This window comes from Phycomyces blakesleeanus, assembly GCF_001638985.1.
Source record: "Phycomyces blakesleeanus NRRL 1555(-) unplaced genomic scaffold PHYBLscaffold_11, whole genome shotgun sequence".
In the NCBI taxonomy this organism is placed as follows: domain Eukaryota; kingdom Fungi; phylum Mucoromycota; class Mucoromycetes; order Mucorales; family Phycomycetaceae; genus Phycomyces; species Phycomyces blakesleeanus.
The window spans coordinates 1,471,696-1,492,942 of NW_017265144.1; the positions used below are offsets into that span (position 1 = coordinate 1,471,696).

General features: G+C 36.1%; 8 protein-coding genes across 8 annotated transcripts; 4 read left to right on the forward strand and 4 right to left on the reverse strand.

Annotated features, from left to right (window-relative positions):
- Positions 1 to 95: 95 nt before the first annotated feature.
- Positions 96 to 388, forward strand: PHYBLDRAFT_145952 (hypothetical protein; the record flags this gene model as incomplete). The annotated part of the gene is made up of 2 exons (XM_018431564.1): positions 96 to 110; positions 218 to 388. The coding sequence occupies 2 exons, from the start codon at positions 96 to 98 to the stop codon at positions 386 to 388; spliced, it is 186 nt and encodes a 61-aa protein (XP_018291599.1).
- Positions 389 to 1,381: 993 nt separating this feature from the next.
- On the forward strand, positions 1,382 to 1,788 carry PHYBLDRAFT_181579 (hypothetical protein; the record flags this gene model as incomplete). The annotated part of the gene is made up of 2 exons (XM_018438496.1): positions 1,382 to 1,549; positions 1,597 to 1,788. Exons 1-2 carry the CDS (start codon positions 1,433 to 1,435, stop codon positions 1,786 to 1,788), a joined length of 309 nt encoding a protein of 102 aa, XP_018291600.1. The 5' UTR covers positions 1,382 to 1,432.
- Positions 1,789 to 3,120: 1,332 nt separating this feature from the next.
- On the reverse strand, positions 3,121 to 8,545 carry PHYBLDRAFT_112938 (beta 1,3 glucan synthase; the record flags this gene model as incomplete). Its single annotated transcript, XM_018428317.1, has 5 exons — positions 3,121 to 3,453; positions 3,578 to 3,946; positions 3,983 to 4,082; positions 4,254 to 5,919; positions 6,010 to 8,545. 5 exons carry the CDS (start codon positions 8,543 to 8,545, stop codon positions 3,121 to 3,123), a joined length of 5,004 nt encoding a protein of 1,667 aa, XP_018291601.1.
- Positions 8,546 to 9,623: 1,078 nt separating this feature from the next.
- PHYBLDRAFT_74696 (hypothetical protein) lies at positions 9,624 to 10,870 on the reverse strand. Its single transcript, XM_018443031.1, has 4 exons — positions 10,710 to 10,870; positions 10,403 to 10,485; positions 9,999 to 10,124; positions 9,624 to 9,926 (listed from the first exon to the last, which is right to left on the reverse strand). The coding sequence occupies exons 1-4, from the start codon at positions 10,846 to 10,848 to the stop codon at positions 9,690 to 9,692; spliced, it is 585 nt and encodes a 194-aa protein (XP_018291602.1). The 5' UTR covers positions 10,849 to 10,870; the 3' UTR covers positions 9,624 to 9,689.
- A 431-nt stretch (positions 10,871 to 11,301) lies between these two features.
- PHYBLDRAFT_168906 (hypothetical protein) lies at positions 11,302 to 12,306 on the reverse strand (the record flags this gene model as incomplete). The annotated part of the gene is made up of 4 exons (XM_018435965.1): positions 11,302 to 11,432; positions 11,540 to 11,731; positions 11,817 to 12,068; positions 12,120 to 12,306. 4 exons carry the CDS (start codon positions 12,304 to 12,306, stop codon positions 11,302 to 11,304), a joined length of 762 nt encoding a protein of 253 aa, XP_018291603.1.
- A 186-nt stretch (positions 12,307 to 12,492) lies between these two features.
- PHYBLDRAFT_181581 (hypothetical protein) lies at positions 12,493 to 13,808 on the forward strand (the record flags this gene model as incomplete). The annotated part of the gene is made up of 4 exons (XM_018438497.1): positions 12,493 to 12,682; positions 12,864 to 13,146; positions 13,205 to 13,567; positions 13,708 to 13,808. The coding sequence occupies exons 1-4, from the start codon at positions 12,632 to 12,634 to the stop codon at positions 13,806 to 13,808; spliced, it is 798 nt and encodes a 265-aa protein (XP_018291604.1). The 5' UTR covers positions 12,493 to 12,631.
- A 538-nt stretch (positions 13,809 to 14,346) lies between these two features.
- On the reverse strand, positions 14,347 to 15,787 carry PHYBLDRAFT_187141 (carbohydrate-binding module family 13 protein; the record flags this gene model as incomplete). The annotated part of the gene is made up of 5 exons (XM_018439334.1): positions 14,347 to 14,768; positions 14,919 to 15,055; positions 15,288 to 15,305; positions 15,530 to 15,632; positions 15,698 to 15,787. 5 exons carry the CDS (start codon positions 15,785 to 15,787, stop codon positions 14,580 to 14,582), a joined length of 537 nt encoding a protein of 178 aa, XP_018291605.1. The 3' UTR covers positions 14,347 to 14,579.
- Positions 15,788 to 18,182: 2,395 nt separating this feature from the next.
- Positions 18,183 to 19,196, forward strand: PHYBLDRAFT_63814 (hypothetical protein; the record flags this gene model as incomplete). The annotated part of the gene is made up of 3 exons (XM_018441187.1): positions 18,183 to 18,279; positions 18,355 to 18,593; positions 19,011 to 19,196. The coding sequence occupies 3 exons, from the start codon at positions 18,183 to 18,185 to the stop codon at positions 19,194 to 19,196; spliced, it is 522 nt and encodes a 173-aa protein (XP_018291606.1).
- Positions 19,197 to 21,247: the final 2,051 nt, after the last annotated feature.

The following is a 21,247-nucleotide window of genomic DNA, read 5'->3' on the forward strand; positions in this document are numbered from 1 at the left end:
TATATTACCAAAACAGGAGTAGAGTATTCTAAACGTGGCAGCTATTCAACGCTGTTAAAAAGAAAATCTGCCACTTTTTACCAAAAATAAGCAGAATGTTTCAAATACTCGTAGACTTTTTTTTTTTTTTTAAAAAAAATAAAATAAAATATAAATTAATTGTGGACAGATGAAGCTTGAGTATTATTCTGAATTTGAAACATTTTTTTTTGTTCAGAACAAGTCCATCTCTATCATTAACAAAAACCACCCAAAGAACGAACATGTTCCTGATGATCTCCTTCCCGTTCCTTATGTTCCGAAATATCCACTGAACCCCTCTCCTCCGTCTCCCACCCCGTCCCCCATCAACCCGAACAATATGTGTCCTCCCGAAGCTGTTGCCTAGTATGACCGATTTCGGTCTGGTATTTCTATATATCTTGAAGCCACATAATGGATTGTTCAAGGTCCTAAAGAGAATCCTCTTTTTGCATTTTCTTATCCCTGCTGAAATCCATTCCTAATTCTCGATTCCTTCATGCTTTATTATTATTTGTTATATATTCTTTTTTAGAAGCTGTTTTCTGCTAAAGAGCGCATTTTTTTCCCGGCTTCTATGATATTTTACTTTTTTTCACTAACTACTACTACTATCTGTCATGCTGTGTTTAATACTTTACATTCTTTCCTCCTCCCTCCCTATATATATATATATATATTATCATTTCTTCTCAAAATATACCTTGGTTCTTATCGGGTTGCCTAAATACCAAATTGTGCAAGGCCTTTAATAATTCCCAATAAAATAAAATCAATTTTAATAGAGGGACCATATATTTTATGCTTTTCCTATTATTGTTATTATTATTGTTTGAACCGAGGAACCAACTCTTTTTATATACATTATAATATAAATAAAATAAATAGTTAAATTTATAAACCATGGAAACAAATGAAAGGAAATCGGATAGACATGTTATTATCACGTTGGTTCAAGTGCTTCACAAAAACCCCCCCCCCCCCCCCTTTTAACTTTCCAGTTCCACCGCCACAACTCATTTTTCGTGTGCCCACCATAAAGCATCCTATTGGTCCTGACTAATAAATACTTTATATATATATTTGGAATTCATATTAAGCCAAAATGTTAAAGAAGAAGAAAAAAGAAAAAGAAAAAAAAAAGCCTTCTTGTGTATATAAATAAAATAAATGATTTTTTCGGGCTTGAGTCATTGCCTATCAGAATCCAGTTGTCATTTTTCTTGTCTTTTTAAGTCACCGCTACAACCACGTTTTATTTATTTTTATTTTTTTTTTTATTCATATAAAAGCCAAATTTTTTATTGTCGATCTCTATTTTCTAATTATTACTATTATTCTTCTTCTTTACTTTGCACATCCACAAACACACCAAAACCCAAATCACCTATATCTTACTTCCCTCTTCATAATGTACACTCGTCTTGTCCGTATCGCAACTCGCCCTCTTGATGCTAGCAAGAAGTTGGCCTACTGCTCAATTGTTGGTGTCTCTGTCTATGGTTATGTCCAGGCCTGCAAAGATGATGTCTTGTTCTACAACCCCTCAAAATAAAACCACCACCAAATGTCAAGTTCTCTTTAACTCTTAAAACAAAATCCAATTCCAAATCTCACTGTCTTGGTCTGGTCTACCTTATCATTTTCCGTCCTGTTCTGCCCTTTCCCGCCATGTCCTGCCCTGTCCTCTCACAATCATCCAAGAAAAAGAAGAAACAAGAAACAATCATATCTAGCATACCCGCCCTAACCAAGAAACTAAACTAGCCACACACATTGCAAATATTTCTATAGTGTAGATATAGACACAATCAACATCTTTTATTTTATTTTCTTTTATTTTTATATAATTTGCTTTCATTTGTCATTACATCTTTTTTAATAATAATAATAATAATAATAATATATATAACGCAATTTTGCATCAAATAAACATCATTTCTTTATCAATCAAAGAAATCAAACAACCATATAAAGAAAATGCAGTCTGAGTAATGATAATATTAATGATAAGAGCATCCTCAGCGGTTACATTTCCTATCTCATGTAATCTATATATCTATATATCTATATATAGTCTGCAAAGAGTTGTAGGCTTTGGCTTATTAATGAACTTGTGCTATAAAACAACAGAAAGAAGTTATGGCTTGCTTCTTGTTGTTGTTGTTTTTTTGGTACCAAAGATACAACAACAACAACAACAATATTATTATAATTTATAAATGTTACCATAATCTGACTAAAAATGTCATATATTCTATAAAAAGAATAATATAACCGCTTGGGATATTTTTTCTTATTTTTTCTTTTTTTTTTTTTACCGCACGGATTATATTTTGCCTAAAATGGGGGGGACAGGTATTTATCTTATTAGAGAGGGTGACTACTTGTTCATTTTTGAATATGTTTATGAAAATCATCCAAATGGGGTTTTAATTCTTAATATTCCGCACATCCTATTTTGGATTGCTTCAAATTTACTCGATTGTTATTCATAAATGAGCTCGATTTTGAAGGAAAAGATGTAATTTTTCAACCCAATTTTGAATAGGCCAAAAATGGTACTGTATAGTTAAGCACTATTTGTATTATAAAACAGCACTCCATATTTGTACGTTTTTCATAATTCAAATTTGAATAGGGGTTTCTGTGATTCAATTCTTGAAGTTAAAACTCAAATATTCGATAAAAATGGTAATCTTCAAAAATGAATAGGTAGTCACCCTCTCTATTTATCTTTTTTGTTCCTGAAAGAAATATATTTCCGCACCCAAATTTGTATTATGTACCTTTTATATTCTCCTTTTTGTTACCCAAATGCTGTACACTTTGCAAGACACTTAAAGTAGCAATATGAGTACAATTACTACGTAGCCTTATCAAACCATAATAGCAGTAATAACAGCAGTAATAGTAAATTGAGCGAAAACACCTCAGGGCAACAATGGCAAAGATAACAAAGAATGGTTATTTATCTTCATTTTTATTTTTATTATGAACTTTGAAAATAATATACACAAGATTTATATTATGCATTTAAAGAAGAATATATATATATATATATAGTAGATAGGTAGAAATGAAGAAGAGACTAATCTCTCAAGGCCTCTGGATTAGAAATAGGGTGGGAAAACATATCGGTGGGAGGACAATAAGGGCTACAAATATTCCTAGTACCAGCACAAACAATGGTCCGTACAGCAACACAACTCCACGCCGCTTACGGCGCTGCTTGGTAGACAGAACTGAAGATCTTATCTGATGCGAAGGCTTCAACCAAAACAACATAATCGAATGAATGCGGTCCACCCAAGGAATCAGGGTAAAAGGGAACAGTCCGAATAAGATCAAATGGCCCAGAACAAAGTCTGTTGTGAACACAGACATCTCGACGATCTTACAAATGAATTCACGGCCAGCATGTCGTCCAAGCTATATAAATAAAATAGAATATTTAAAACATGCTTGTCATATTATAATTTTTTTTTTGTTTTTTTTTTTGCACCACACTTTACACAAATGGTCCGTTCATAATTTTATTTCAATTCTTTCTTACCTGACTACCCCACCATCGACCAGTCCACCAAGTCTTGTCAATTCCATATTGCTGAGGTTCTCGAGTCAAAAAAAGAGCCAACATACTCTTGAACAAAAATCTTTGAACCGAAAACACCACCAACATATTCATGACAGTCAGAGCAAGCGAGAATTGCTCATAGAACCAGACATATTCAAACGCCATCAGAAATCCCAAAAGTCCCAGGCCATGACTCAGAGCCGCAATCCCAACCCCATGCTGAACCGATCCGACCACCGAAAGTGAGACCGACAGGCACTGACACAACAGAAGAATACCGACATTCCAAACAATCGGCACCACCGTGGCTGCCACCAAAGGTCCCAACAGACCCCAAGGCTTCATTGTCTCTGTCCAAACCATCTCGTGGTTCGTCTTCCCAACATTTATTACCTCATGTGTCTTGAGAAACAGGTAGCAAACCAGACAAACCAGTGCCTGCACAAGCGGCATAGCCATCTCAGTCATAAAGATACTCAAGAATCTTGCACGTGGAACAATTGCGCCATTTGTTGTTATTGATGTCGATGCTGTTATTGCTGGTACTGGCACTGGTGTTGGCACTGGTGTTGGCACTGGTGTTGGCACTGGTGTTGGCACTGGTGTTTGTGTTTGTGTTGGATTTGGATTCGGTGACGATAAAGACAATGATGACAATGATGATAAAGATGTTGATGATGCTGTTTCCGAAATATTCTTCTGTCCCGTAACTCTCATCCGACTCTCGCGGCAGAATGTGATCCAAGCGTGATTGTGCTGCTTTTCATCCCCCTGACTCCGACACAACCAACCCAGAAATGCCTTGTAGTCCGTAATAAAGTCCACAAATACAAACTGGTGTGGGTTGAATACGAATGGCGAGATGATGAGAGAACCAACCGTGACCCAAAAGTAGACTAGGTGCGGCAGCCACATCGTCAATGTCACAAACACAAGAGTCGATAGCGTCCGAGATCCAAAATAAATGCTCGGATTCGCAAACCTAGAATACAGAACCGAGAAGGGCAATCGTGCCGTGGCAAATCCACGGCCGGTGGCTATGTAGCGTGCACCACCAAAGCTCAGATTGGAAAGCACGGCATTGGCATATATTTGGGTAACAAACACTTCAAACAAGGGAGACAGCGAGACAAATTGCTTGAAAAGACGGCATAGACTGCGCCAGGTGCCCTTTTCAGTCAATTCCTGTAAAAAGAGCGGTAAAAAGGACACAAAGAAGACCATCAGCACCGACAAGACACACCGCTGAATCCACTCTGTAACCGGTCGGAGATTGAAACACTCTTTGCCTAGCTGACACACGGTTGGAAGAGAAGCAGCCATGGCGCCAATACACATCATACAGATCAAGAACACCTGGATTGTAAATATGATCATAATGTTGTTCATATGAAACCCTGGATGGCCGTAATAAAACATCAGGAACCGATCGACCGGCAATTGTGTACCTAGGTAATAGTACTCCCGCGACAGGAGCTGTTCGCCCATACCAGTGCCGATCTTTGTCGTGAAATTCAATATCGAGCAAAACCCAAGATCACGGCCCTTTCCACACTGCAGGTACTCCGTATGTTTGATCTTGCCACCTCTTGAAAGTGCATTCATGCCCGCATAAATATCCTCGTTAAGATGAAGCCCCCGCTGAGCCTTGCTGACTCCACCACGGGTTGTCATAAACACCGCATTTAGAAAATCCGGGTGTCCGTAATGCAGTCTTCCGCCTGTCTTGGCCATGATCCGCTGCGTCAGGGTACCAAAGGTCTGCTCTTTTCCGGCCGCAATATCTCCCAACACCCCCACATTCTCTGAAAAGATGTACTCTCGTGCACCAACAATGGCCACTGGAGGTTTTGCCTTGGACGGATTGCTGCAATGTAAACTATACACCTCTGTTTCATCCGGAGCGTCCTCTTGCTCAAACTCTCTAAAGATACTCCGGATCTTTATACATTCTTCCAAATAATTGTCTTGATTGGCGTCCACGAGCTGTAAGTATTCTCCTCGATAAAAGATCAGGGCGTGGTTCTGGTTGTCTGACTTGCCATCACCCAGGATAGGGTTTCCGGGTAGCCTGACCCGGTATCTCGGTAGTCTTTTGTTACCTGGCAACCGCTCACAATTGCCGTCGATCAAGACCGAGTAATAAATCGGCTCCTGATCTTTCTCTTTGGGCTTTTCTTCATCAATATAAGCAATCTGGAGGTGTGGATAGGTGTTTAGCAAATACTCGCAGTTCTCAGCCTCTTCTGAATTAAACTTGGCGTATCTCTGCATGGCCACCAGAAAACGGAACTTTTGGTGGGCTAATTGATCCAGTAATGCTTCGGACTGAGAATCGTTCTTATTTAATTTCGAATCTGCTTCCTTTTTATTACTACTACTTTTGTTATTATCATTATTGTCATCTTTACTTTTTTGTTGCTCTTGTTGCTGTTTTCGAGTGGCGTGTATTTCTGGGTGCTCAATACGATAGAGAAGCTTGAGTGCTCTTGCATAATTCATAAATCCACATACAGTGCGGTACAAAGTCTGTGCTCGTTGGGATGCCCAAAGCCGGGTACGCAGTGTGTACTCTGGTGCAGATGATTTGAAGCCAATACAATAAAATGGCAGGTCGTCTCGATCCGACGTTTCGTTTTCGCTTTCTTCGACAATTAGCTTGGTGTCCTTTACAAAGTTTTCCCACTCGGCTGGGTGAAGCTTCTTGAGGTACTCTAGCAGTGTCACCCTTGAGGTTGTGTCTTCTTCACGAATAATTTCGCGCAGTGACAAGAGCATCTTTTCGGCATAGTGGGGTGTAAAGACCGTAAAGACCGGCATCTCATGGACCGAACAAGGTTTTGGGATGTCAGTTGACAGACTCTGGGCAAAGAATGACAGCCGACGCTCGGCCTCGGATTGTCCAGGGAAGCACTGTTCCTTGTCGGTGGCACCCTTTGGGTCAAAGAATTCTGGCACTTTGAGCTCCCTGGCTTCCTTTCCATTTGTATTATTAATGCTGTTATTGGTTCCATCATTGGCATTTGGAGTCGTTTGAACCTGATACAAAAGTGCCTGAAGGTTACTGATGGACAGTAGGTGCTCTCGGTACATTGATATCACGATTGCATTCCACATCTGAGAGCATGCAATTTTACGTAGATGGAGTGTGTCCAGCTCTTTGGTTGCCACGACTTTTTGGATGATTTGCTGCGGTAGGCGGCCAAACAATGTACGCCAGGAGGTCATTACAGAGAGCCCCTGGTGCATTGACTGTGAGACCGAAAAGAGTGTACTCCAGACAACATACCAGAGATAGGTGTCGAGAAAGAACAAGAGAAATTCAACAGAAAATAAAAGTGTGCTGGTGAGAATAGGCATTATTCTGCAGACCGAGTTACCCAAGAGTGTGTCCTTTGCACAGCTGCCGAGTCGCACTGAGATTGTGGCCCCCAGGGCATCCCTGAAAGACAGGGCCAAAAAGAAATAAGTTTCGAGGAACTTGCTGCTGAAGATGCAAATCCACAGCAGGATTGAAAGGCACCGATCGTCTCCTGGAATTCCTGGGAAATGGGCGGTAAATGTTTTGGATGCAATTGGGTGGCTCGAACGCTGACGGCGAAATAGATTTGCCGAGGGGACAATGGCAAGCACGATCGAAAGAATGGCTCCTAGACCCAACTGGCAGCTGGCGACAATCAAACCAACCATTCCACCGACCTTGTTAAACTGGATAACGTATACAGATGCGCCGACGTGACATGCCGAAAGAACCATGAGGACCAGGATACGCGACACAAGGATCTTGGTGGTCTGGACGGTGGCAGGTAAGTATGCAAATTCTGCCAGGGTGGCCATGATGAGTAGCAGACTGGCGACCAGACCTCCTAATCCGATCACAGATAGCTTGACCGCAAGATCGTGTCGGTTTCCTGACATTGAGAGGTAGACGAAATCGACATTTGCGGCCATGTAGTACCAAAAAGAGGCGGCGTGGATGATCCAGATTCGCGAGAAGTTTGTGAGCAGGTGGAGCGACGACCGGGTTTCGTAAAACGTCTTTTCGAATGTACTTGACCACTCGATTTGAGACAGTACGTGGAACTGCTCGTAGCGTACGATGTCCTTGAGGAACTGGCCGTCTCTGAGTCGCAACCTGGCCATCGACCTGCGATCCCAGAAGAGCTGGTTTATGTCGTCGTAGCCAATGATGTGGTTGTGGTCCCTTTCGCGACGGATACACTCACCACGGACAAGTGTGTACGACTGGCCGCGTGCAAACTGGTAGATCGGGGTGATGATGGTGTCTAGAAAACTTTCAGGGGCCACTTGTCTGAGCCGGTTTACTAGAGAAGTATTGATGACCACACGGTAGTCATCTGCCGCCTTGAACAGAAAACAGATCAGTTCGGGCATGTACCGCAGGGTGGCTGCCTCTCCCCAGATCAAAAGATAGAGGGCCAGGTGGCAGACTCGTGTGTGGTCCGTCAGAGACTCCATCCTCTGGCGCCACTCTCGCTTGGCTTCTTCGATCAATTGTCCGGTTGGGGTTGTGGGTACACTGTGACGGTCGTCAAGGTCAAGTTGGGAGGCAAAATACCACTTGCGGTAATTGGCATGCTCTCCACCAATGTAGTCTGCGTGGAGTGATAATAAGGCTTGTCTTGGGGTCATGCGAGCCGACCGTGAATCCAGCATTGTCAAGAGGTGGTCATACATGTTGCGTCTGTTGTCGCGTTGGAATCCAAAGTACTTTGCAAAGTCCAGAAAGATGTCTTCGATATCGGTCATCCGAATCGGACAGCCGGCAGTGTCCCAGTATTGATAGATTGTGGCGGGTGCGTCCGGTGAATTTTTTGGAGGACGGAGTAGGTCAGAGAATGGGTGGCCATGAGTATACAAGTCTGAGGTCTCTAAGAAGTTGACTGGAAGGTCATTTTCGCCAAATGTAGTCTGAGATAAATCCATTTGATCTGGATAATTGAGGCCTACGATAATTGATATAGAATGATATATGTATGTATATATGTATACATGTATTTATTTTATATATATAATATATATATATATATATATATATTATATTTTATATATAAAAAATAAATGAATAAATAATTAGGAAAGAAAAAAAATACACAGAGAGAAAAGGAAATGAGGCGAAAGAAATAGGTGTAGGAATGAATGAGATTTATTATTTGATTTGATTTGGTTCCGTACCAAAGGCCATTTTGTTTGTTAATTCTTATCTACTTGCCTGTCATTGAGTGAAAAGCGCGGATACGGCTATGAATGTGCGAGGGCACAAAATGACGCAAAAATGAAAATGTATATGAAAATGTATATGAGAATATATAGCTTATATGTCTATGTTATCGGCCTATATACATATATAATGTAATGTACTATGGAAAAGAGTGAAAGTAATGGAAGAAGAACGGTTGTGGTGCTTCCAATACTTGGATTTATTTCAGCTAAAATTTCATATAGACTAAAATAATGATAATAATAATAATAATCATAACAATAGCCTAGGGCTTGTATGCAAGGGGGGGATCAAAAGTACTTAATATATATATATGTTCCTTCTTTTCTTCTTCTTCTTTAATTTCTTTTCACTTACTTTCATTTCCTCTCTATGCGTTCTTATTCTGGTGTTAATGACAGAAATTTAATAAACTCCTCATAAAGAAGTTCAAAAATATATTTATATATAATTTGTATTATAGATATAAAATTATGGCTTTGAATTCATTAGACTGTTTTCAGCCTATCGATACAACCATACTATACGCATATACATCTAATGCATTCCACACCACAGACTATTATATACAGCAAATTAAACAGACACCTGTACTCGCAGATCTTTACACCAAAGACCAATAAGATGAAACCAACAAATATATGTATATGTATAATGAAATCCTTTGATCATATATACATTTTATATATAAATGTATAAACAAGGACACAGCCCCACTCACATACACACAAGACTATACATGTAAAAAAAGGTAATGATAATGAAGATGATATTATTGTTGTTGCGGTTAATGTGATTATTGTTGTGCTTGTTATTATTATTTTTTATAATTATTATTTTGCAAGTTGTCTATAGAATGATACATTTTCCTTTCTTTGATCTTGAGTCTGTCATTGACATTTGTTCTTTGCGATCTCTTATTTGTCGCATCAACATTGTATAGACATTTTCTACGTTGTATCGTGTCTTGGCTGATGTTTCCATGTAATTGCAATTCCACTCCTGGGCAAGCTGTTGGGCTTCTTCGGTCGTTACTTTGCGTAGATGTTCCAAATCAACCTTGTTTCCTACCAGGATAAATGGAATCTACAAAATATTAATAACAATAACAATATTAATATTAATATTAATGTCTATTTACAAACGAATCGCACTTACGGTGTCATCATCTAATACACGGAGAATCTGGTCTCTAAACTCTTGGGCATGTTCAAACGATTCGTATTCACAGACTGAAAATACACAAAGAAATCCTTCACCAGATCGATAGTAATTGTCGCGAATCTATATTATATATACATATAAAAATGAACAAATAATATTCAGAATAATATAGCAAAAATCAGAAACTTATTCGCGTCTTTGTAAAATAGAGATATAAAATGAAATAAAAAAGGAGTATCTCTTTCTATTCTTTCTCCTCTATCCCGTCCTATGCTTGTGTATGTAATATACATATATGTAGTATAATGTGCAGCGTAGTCTGTAGTGTAGATGCTCATCTTGGTGAAACAGAGCGGAGAGAAATATGAACAAAGAAAAAAAAAAGAAGAGAAACTCACAGCTGCATATTCTTCTTGTCCGGCTGTGTCTAGAATGTCAATGTCGCATTCATGACCATCCAACATGATCTTCTTGCGGTAGGCTAATGTCAAAAATAGAGTATAGAAAATAAAGTATAGAAAGAGAAAAGAATTTAGGTTTCAATTTCTGTCATTAATTCTGTTTCAATACAATTTTCTTTCATTCTTTCATTTTCACGTTCTCTCTCCTTCAAACATATATATAAACATAAATATATATATGTATATGTATAGATGAATATTGGTATTGGTATTGGTATTGGTATTGGTATTGACGTATACGTACAATCTGCCTTGGTTGGGTCGTATTCTTCTACAAAGTCACCGTACATGTATTGGAGTGTCAAGGCTGATTTTCCTACACCACCGGATCCAACCATAATCACTTTGTGAAGAGTCATAGCATTCTTTGTTTTCTTTGCCATCTTTGTAATAAACTATATTATTGATAATTTAAATGTATATATGTAGAAGAAAGAAAGAAAGCAAAAGAAGAAGAAGAAGAAGGAGAAGAAGAAGAAATAAAGAGAGATTGATGGTCAAACCTCTTTGCTTTTCAAGCAGCTGCCTTGACGTCACTTTACAACACGTGCTTTAACCTGTATTTTTATTTGTGCTTGATTGAAACCAAAAAAAAAAGAGAGCCAACATGGATTCATATGTTTCAAGCAAGCAACTAATAATAATATAATCATAGTAATTATAACAATGACAGCCATAGATGATGATGATGATTAATACTATTTTTGGTCAATTAATCAAACATGTTTAATGGATTTGTACATGTATATATATGAGTTATTGAGTAAATGTGTGAGTGTGAGTGTGAATGTGAGAGAGTGAGAGAGTGAGAGAGTGAGAGAGTGAGAGAGTATATTTCATGAAGGCATATCTGGATTGAGATCCAAGATCCAGAATGGATCTCCTTGAGATTCCTCTGGTTGACCAGTGCTACCAGCCTCCTTATTGATTTCTTCTTCCATTGCACTATCACTATCCGAGCTTTCGACTAGAAAACAAAATAAAAAAGTATATAATTAGCTCACTTCAAAAGCCAAAAAAAAACATGTAATAATAGTAATAGTATTATCTTTCTTCTAGTTTCATGATTCTCACATTGATCTTCTGGTACAGGTTGTGGTGCATGCTGCCAGTAGAGTTGACCACGGCGCATACGCTCTTCATCAGGATAAGGTTTCTCGAATTCAATCTTCATATCACGACTGATCAATTCAAAGTTTGGAGGTGCAGAAGTGTACTTTGATAGTTTAGAAGCATAAGACAAAATCTCTGTGAACTGAACATTTGCTATAAGAAAATAAAGAAGTAAATATACAGATTGACATATATATATATATATATATATTTCTTCTTCTTTTTGCATTTATCTTACAATCCTTGGAATATTCAATAGCCTTTAATTCACGTTTGGCCTGTGTCAAATCAAGATCTATATTTTCGCGTGCATCATGCAATCGTTGAACGATTTCCAACATTGTCATTTGATGGCGTTGAATATCATCCTGAACTTGTATAATTCGTCTCTGTCGTGCTTGATGCTCATCGACTAGGAGTAGAAACCTATCAATACGCTTTGTTTGTTCATTTTGTATATAGAGTATATATGTGCTTTGTTTTTCTTCTTCTTTTTATTATTATATATATAAAGAAAGAAAGAAGGAAATGGAAATCTTACTGGATTCAATAGCTTGTTGGAGTGCTCTATCTACTCCAACAATCTTTTTTAAAAGTGTCTCGGGAGAATGTTGCTCATCCACCGGGGTATTTTCTGCTACTAATGATATGGCATGAAAGTAATTCTTAATAAGACCAGAGTAATCTGTCAAGAGTGCATTAACTTGATCGCGCAAAGAAGATGCCATGCTTTTTTTCTTCTTCTTTTCTTTAAAAGAAATTCAATTCATGATCTTCATTTTTTTATCTTTTTTTCTTTTTCTTTCTCAACTTCTGTCTTTCTCTCTTCCCATTTGATGTGACGTGTGTGACTTGAGCAGTAAAACTAAAGTTGTGTTGCTTGCATACATTCCTCAATACTTACAATCCATACACACTACACAAACACTACAACCACTATACATTGCACCTGTATAGATTATCTCCTTTATAATTCTTATTTTACTTTCTGTATCCCTTCTTTCTTTCTTTCTTTAAATAATCATAATAATAATAATAATAATAATAATAATAATGGCATCTTCAAAATCAATGTTTCGTAATGACCTACGTGGTGTAGATGCAGTAAGACAATAAAGTGTTCTTTTTACCCTTTCTTTTCTTCTTCTTTTCACTATATCATATATAGATATATATCTATTTACATTTTTATTTTTTGCTTTTAATTATCAAAAAATCTTACTATTTTCTCTCTTTTTCTTTTATATATATAAATACTCTTTCTTCTTCTTTTACTGTTTACAAGTACACTCGACACAAAAAGTTGATTAGAGACTACACACTTTTTTACAACCATCAAATACCTAAAAATGAAGTAAAATACAAGACCGAGATTGAGATCATTCGAGAGAATCACAAGTTTATTCGCAATCAAGATGAAGACGAGGCCGAAGATGCACCATGGGAACAACGTGCAGCCAAGAAATATTATGATAAACTCTTCAAAGAATATGCCATTGGTGAATTAAAGTACTACAAAGAATCAAAAATTGCTTTACGCTGGCGTACAGAGGGTGAAGTAGTATCTGGTAAAGGTAGGGTATCGATTTATTTATATGTTTATACGTTTACTTACTTGTGTTTTAGGCCAGTTTGTGTGTGCTTCTACACGCTGCGATTCTACTCACAGTCTGGAGAGTTGGGAAGTCAATTTCAGATATGCAGAGGATGGCGAGGTCAAGAATGAATTGGTGAAAATCAGACTTTGCCCATCATGTTCTGATAAATTAAACTACACTACACAAAAGAGGTTGGCCAAGAAAGAAAAGAAGGACAAATTGAAACGGAAGCGGGATCAAAAGCGAGAACAAGAACGAGATTCAAACAAGTCTTCCCGTAAACGATCCAAAAAATCTTCTGGTAGTAAATCTGCTGCAGAAGATGAAAGCCAAAGTGAAAGTGAAAGCGAAAGTGAAGAAGACGAAGGCGAGAGAATGGGTAAAAATAAAGGTAAGTTATTGGTGTGTCGGTACATTTATGAATTGGTAGACAGGAAGGAGTCTGTTATTACTTTTACTTTCTCATCTTTACTTGTTAAGATGAGCGTAATACTAATATATGAATAAACGAATGGTATATAAACCATATAGAGTCCGAAGCATCCAATGTGTGGAAGCAGACTGCAGAATCAAGAGAAGAAAGGTCAAAAGAGGAAGAATTCGAGGATTATTTTGCAGATCTATTACAATAAAAAAAATAGAGTACATCTTTGTTATACATATATATATGTATATGGCTGTGTGGATATAACTTGATGAAAAATACAATTCTGTAAGAATAAAATTAACCTCTTAACCCAAGATATTTACTGCCTCGGGAGAAAGGGATAATTTATTTTTTCTCCTTAATGATTTTACCATGGGATTCTGGTGATCAGTATCAATATCAAGTTCCCGCGGGAGGTCAAAGCAAAGAAAATAATAATGTCAAAACTGGATTCAATCAAGTAACAAATGAATTGAATTTGGAACAATAATTTCATAGAAATAAAGTACGAGAAAAGGAAGGTGAGAGGTTTGGTGTCTAATGGCCATCAATTAACCCAAGCACCCATTTATATTCCAATATCCACAGAATGTATATATTGCTATTATACATTAAATAAACCTCACCAAATAGGCAAGGTCATCTACAATTTCCTTTCTAAATCTCTCTTTCTACCTCTTGTAAACACATCTTCCTATTATTCCTTTTGTTGTTGACTCACAGTATCCGAACAAAACCAAAAAGAGAATCAATGGCAGGATTGTCTTTCAATAATTTAATATATATTTATATTTATGTATGTATGTATGCATGTTTTAAGTAGCGTGTATCTGCGTCTCTTTCTCTTTCTGTGGGTGTGTGTGGGTGTGTGTGGGTGTGTGTGGGTGTGTGTGGGTAGGTGTGGGTGGGTGTGCGTTTTAATTAATATTAAAAATAATATTAATAAGATGAGGGAACAAAATTAATTAGACAGGTATTATAATGCATAGCTTGCTGTACTAAATGAGTAATCCTCGTCTGGGTCTTGAGGTGATTCTGAACCTGTTCTGTCATTCACTAATCTCTTTGGTTCTTGGTATGGCACAAGATCCCACAATTGATTCTCATTGTCTTCGTATTTACGCTCATACAATAACACCACTGTTCCTGGCTTTGTCCAATTACCCTGTTTTTTGTTTTTTTTTTTTTTTACAAAAAAAAGTTAACATTTAAAATTATGGATATAAATGTCAAAAAGTCCCAAGAAATAATAATATTAAAGTAAGGAAGACTATCAACATTTCACTGTAGTTATGATTAGTAAATTTAAACTTACCCGAATATCAAGCACCAGATTAGGATCTGCTTGTGGGTAAATGAAACCATCTTCACGATAATACCATCGTTGGTTTTGGGCATCTTCGAGCATCTTTCGCTTGAACTGGATCACTTGCTTGTCACTCTCCAATACACCTTTTTTTAAAAAGGAAAAAATGTCTATTAAATGTCTGGATGGTATCCCAATAAAATAAATAAACATATAATAATAACATTATTGAGAATGCCAACAATGAAACCAATTACAATAGCAATCCCAATCACAGTAGCAATATGATAGACATACAGGTACAGATAAATATAAAGAAGGCCATTGTCAAAGGTTCATTTGGGATATCTTTCTATCTTTTTTTTTTGCTTTACTCACCACCTTGAATATCCAAGACTACAAAACAAAAACGAGAAATTTCAAAAGTAAATAAATAAATTAATCGATTAATATTGTCAATTACATATTTATATATTACTGCTGACTACTAACTACCAGCTACTACGAGTTTAGAGATTGTATATATATATAATATTTTTATTTCTTAAAGAATAAAGAAAAAGAACCAATTTCTTGGTACATAATACGTAATGTATATTCTAGTCTGCAAAGAAGCTTACCGAGACCACTGTTTTTATTGATAATGTAGCCATGGTCATACATCCACAACTGATTGGCATTGTCTGTTTCTTTCATTGGGTACACAATCACCTTGGCGCTTGTCTACAATCAACCATTTGGATTAGAAAACAAAATTACAATATAACTTTTATTGATTGGTTCATTACCTTGAGGGAATCCCATGACACGTCAAGAACCATCTTGTGCTTACAGCGGGACTGAATAAAGAACCAGCCATAAGGGAATTTGCTTGCCATAGTTAATTGAAACAATAAAGGGAGAGAGATATAGATAGAAGAATAAAGAAAGAAAGAAAAGAAAGAGAGAGAGAAAAAAAAGTATAATTATTTCATTTATTTTCATTCTACTTTTCTCCCTCTCTCTCTCTCTCTTGCTTTGTCCTTTGTCTGTCGGTCTGGTGAATATGGTTAGAACCCAGCACGATCATGACGCTTGGCATTCTTTTTTATGTTTTTTGAAGTGAAAGAACCAAAATATCCATAAATGGGGTTGTTGGGTATAGAGATATAATCAACTGGTTTGAGTGGACATGTTTCAATTTAGATAGAATAGAGCACATCACACTCGCATACATACATATACATACACATATGCATATAATGAATAATTTACTTACATAATAACTATTGAATTATACTCAAACAAGTAAAATCTAGTATTTATTAATGGCCTTTTTGTCAATTGAAAGATTAAGATAAAATAAATGGGTTCATTAATTAAACAAAGCTCTGAATATCAATGATAAACAATAGACTATAGAATAGAATATAAGCTTGAATTTATTAGTAATAGTATCTTTCTGGTAATTGGATCAAGTACAAGATTTAATAGGTGTTTCCCTCCAAAATTCTATTGTGTCATCATCTTAATCTTCTTGACCATACATTACATTACATTAAATTACATTATACTACAAATGTAAATAAAATAAAAATAAAGCCAGGGCATTTACACAGGAACATACAACATTGTCATTCTAATCCAGAAGCTGAACGTTACGCAAGGCTACAAGCTGAGAGTGATGTCATTGACAACAGAGCAATCAATCAATCAATTTTCTTTGGGGGATTTGGAGAGTGAAAGAAAAAAGAGTTTAATTATGAGTATACAAGAATACAAAGACAAGGAAAGAAGGTATGTGCTGTACAAGGCACCAATTGATCAACATAGCTATATTGTGTATATTGTCTTTGTTTGATATTTCTCTGCTTTACTCGCTGTATTCTGTACACCTCTTTGTGTCTTTTAGCATTAGTGATGTAAAGTATAAACTAAAAAAAGAATAATACTAAGAATGAAAACTGATCCAAGACATATTTTTTTTTAAAGAATAAAATAAAATAAATAAATCTTACCTTTTTGTAAAAGTGGCCTTACTTGATGGCTTTTTATATGTATATGTTTCAAAATGAGTTTATTTTGGTTACCATGGTTTCTATTTATCCATCGATTTATTAGAATCAAGAAAATAATAAAAATAAATTCGAAATAAAATATATACTTTTACTGTATGTAACTTGTGAGTTTTACCTGAATCTCTTGAATAATTTATGAAGACTTTATTGAACAGCATATTTTCCAAATGAGACTTACATAGTGCAGTATGCTTTATCAGCTATTTTCATTCTAATTTATGCTTTTGAATGTTAAAATTTTCAAATAAACAATTGGTGCAAGCATATAAAAATGATAACAATAATTAAAAAAAAAAACGATTAAAAATTTAAGCAATATAATATAATGCTTTTTGAATTTACGTTATATCTTTTCATCTTTTACAATTGTTTTTTTTCTTAATATATATGTAATCTATATTTACATGATCTCGCGCAAAAGAACAATTCTGGGGCCTCTTTCTTTGCTAGTTATTATACAGATACACTCACGGTCAAAAACGGTTTGATCACCCCGAAAGAATGGGTCCGGGAGACCCAGAAAGATTGGAGAGAGGACAGAAAGACGCTTTGTACAAGTGGTTTAGAAGAATCCATATGCCTCATATTCTAGATTAAAGGTCATCTTTAAAGAATACAGAGATATTTACCTATCGAAAAGCAATAATCCGATACCAAGACCCATAGTTCAGATTTAAGAGAAATCCACGATAGAAAGCTATTTGATGGGGTTCGTATGTCAATTTGACCAGGGGATCAAGACTTGCAGTCAAAGGTAATGTTGAATGATTCAGCTATATCAGAAGAGTTGATAAAAGGTATGAGGAATATATATAGCATTGAGAAACCCAAATAAAGGAAGGATAATATGTTGATTTGGAGCTGTTCCTAGGCCAGTGTTTTTTCTGGGACCTTTGGGGCTACTATATAGCAACATAAATCAGAACGGATAGGTAAAGACTTTTTTTTAGGCTCATAACTTCCTCTCTTAATTTTAAAAGCTTTTACAGAAACAAAATAGGAATCTTACGTTCCAATAAGACAATTATAGTTGTGATAATACTGGCTCTTATTTGAAGGGGTGGAAAGACAACCCATAAGGTCAGAGGTTTTGTCTACTGGAGAGCTCAAATACCGGATATTAACCCCCCATTAAACACTTTCGGTGGTCCTATCAAAAGATGTATTACTTATTAGTAGACAAGCGTTAACAGCATTTATAATTTGAAAGGTTGTAATGCAACAAGTGTGGCAAAAAATAGGTGTCAAATTTGCATCAACTTTTACAGAAAGCATGCAACATCGACACCAGGATGTGATTGAGGCCAAGGGAGGTCATATCCAGTATTGATCTTTCCTTCTTCTTTATATATTTCAATAATAAGCATGTATAGAATCTTGTATTTGAGGTTTGAAGGGTTTGTTTGTCATTCTTGCTGAGCAAATGTATGGTGAAGATATGGTTTCTCTTACAAATTTTCTGGGATCAAAAATCGAAACGTTTTTAACTCTGAAATCCTACAGAGACAACGTTTCTATCATAACCGGACTAGATAATCATGGATACCTGTATGGGGCCCGGTATATATCTCTAATCCTTCATGGGGGGAAGTACCGTGCTCTAAAAAATACAATATATCTATTGTACGTATTGGCTTACTATTTTATCTCCACACTCTGTGCCTTTATCAATCTCTTCTAAGGAGCCTACCTCTCCTTTTAGGAAGTGCAGCCTGTTTTTGGTCAATTTAATAATAAAAGCTTGTCTCATACAATAAAAAATTCTGTATAGCTGATTAACAAGCGTTTATGTCTTAAATCTAGACTTGGCCAATAGCCATTTATACAGAAGATTATAAGGAGTTGTTGTCCTTAAATAGCGACGCAATCTTGTTAGATTTTCTACTATTTGTTGGCCTTCTTATGCGTATCATGTTTTTCTCTTTCTTTCACCTACTATAGATATATTACCAGAGTTTGAAAGCCCCAACTGGTAAGTAATATCAACCCATATTTTTTGCAAAACACAAAAGATAATCTTGATACGAATATTACTTATCCTTAGGAATCTGGTATAATTATTCAATGCCGGGAACAAGGTCACAATTTGTGGTCTGATAAAATCAAAATGTCGTCTCCTGCTAAGAAATATCGTGACCCTCTTGGAAGCCTTGACCCTTTAGGATCAGCACTGCGTGTAAAACGCTTCAGAAATTATAAATACTTTATCAAGAACAGTTTTATCGCATGAAGTTTAGTGTCGATGACTTTGATACCGTGCATCAAAAATTTCAAAACCTATCGTCTATCAAGGGAAAAATATATCTCAGTAATAAACTTTGAGTTACACTGGGCAGAATACTAGATACAGCACGGGCTTTTTTCATGACATCCCTAGATATAAATTCGAATATATATGAATAGAAAAACGATGAAATAACTAAAGATGAGAATGAATGAAATCCTTTGTGGCTTTACAATTTTGGTTAAAAATATTCAAACCTGCGCTCTCTAAAGCTGAATTCCACAGACATACACGGTGATCGAGTATATATCGGCCAGAAGCAGACAATGATGTCTCTTTTTTAATCCAATACAAACACATTTCAACACCTGGAAACATTCAGCTTTACAACCAACATATATTCCGAGTCTTCTGACTTTATTTTATAGGAATTACTCTATGCATTGAGAGTGCCTTTTAAACATTTGACCCTATATGCAACACTATGGGACGAAGTAGACGATCCATACTCAATGAATATTGACATAATTCTATAATACTTTTCTGAAACGTTCGAAAGACTTTCGGTTACAGAATTTATATATAACGCTAAGAGCCAAGATCGAACTCTCAAACTATCCTCTTACTACCCGCTTTTGACACACCTTTGAATCAGTGGCAAGGACGTATCTCTTAATCTAGATGATCTATTGAACAGATTTGTACCTCTTAAAAGAATTAATATATGCTGGTAGAAAATTGTTCATTAACTCAAAGCATCATCACCATGATAATGGACTGCATATTCTGCCGTTACAGACATTCTCTGAGGCTACTGAAGTATTTACTCGCCTCTCCTTCAGGCGTAGAAGTTTAAAATATACAACTTTGTATACTGCGTTGATCACGGGATCTATTTGCGAAAAACCCAGATGTCTACTACTCCATATGTCACATACTTTCTTAAGGATTTTACACACCGGCCAGATTAGTTACAAAATATTGGACAAAGAAACGAATGTAAGTTATTATAGTCATCCAACGCTCCTATCTCAATTAAACGGCGCTCCGCCATCAGACAAAAATAATAATATCGAAAAAAATGAGAGATATTCAAAGCACTCTATTGTAGAGAACCAAAATATTTTTTGGCTCAATAAATATGGTTGCTATGGGGATTATAATGAGACGTGCAAAATAAGCACAAAACTTTCAAAGAAAGAAACCAGCATCGCATTTGAATATTATAAAAACTTTTGGTCCAACAAAGTTGACCGAGACATATAGAGAAAAACCAAAGGTCGGTTGAGAATATGAATTTTACCAAGGACACAGCGAATTAAGATTTGGTAAGTTTAAAGATGTTCCTTCTTCATGTGTATCAGAATATTACAGTTTTGGAAAATACGCCGTATAATAAACTGTTTGCAAAAGAGAGTAAATAACAAGTATAATAAAGCAAAGGGCATACTTACTAAAGCAATATACTGTATGTCTCATTATGATTGTGATAATATAAGATATAAAGAGTGGATAAACTAAGGTCATAAACCAAAGAATAAAGTGTCAATAGCAAAGTATCAAAATTCTAGCTGTCAAAGTATGAATATGATAATAATGATATGATTGCTCTACCTTAAAGTTAATGTTTTAATATGATGATACATGATGTACAGTTTTTAACTATTATTGTGGACTATTCAACTACTATATGAGTATTAGCCTTCTATTGTAAAAAAAGGTATCTGTATTCGCACTCGGAAAGCTGATTGGTTTCTGTTATTCTGTTATTCATTTCTACTTCCCTGAGTTCGCCCCCTTTTGTTTTCTTGTCCTACTTTAAAAAATTGTGTGCAACGAGAGCCAAATGAGCAAGCTGTTGGTCTTTCGTATGATTTATAGTCCAATGTTTTTATTAAAGTAAAAATTAAAGTTTATGGCAGCAGCTCGAATGGACTATAGCTATCTTATATCAGGTACAACTGTAAATGAATATGTCCTCTCGACAGCACTTGCACATTAGCAATATTATATTTTTGTCTTACTTTTTTATGTGGACAGCTGATTGCGCTTTGTAC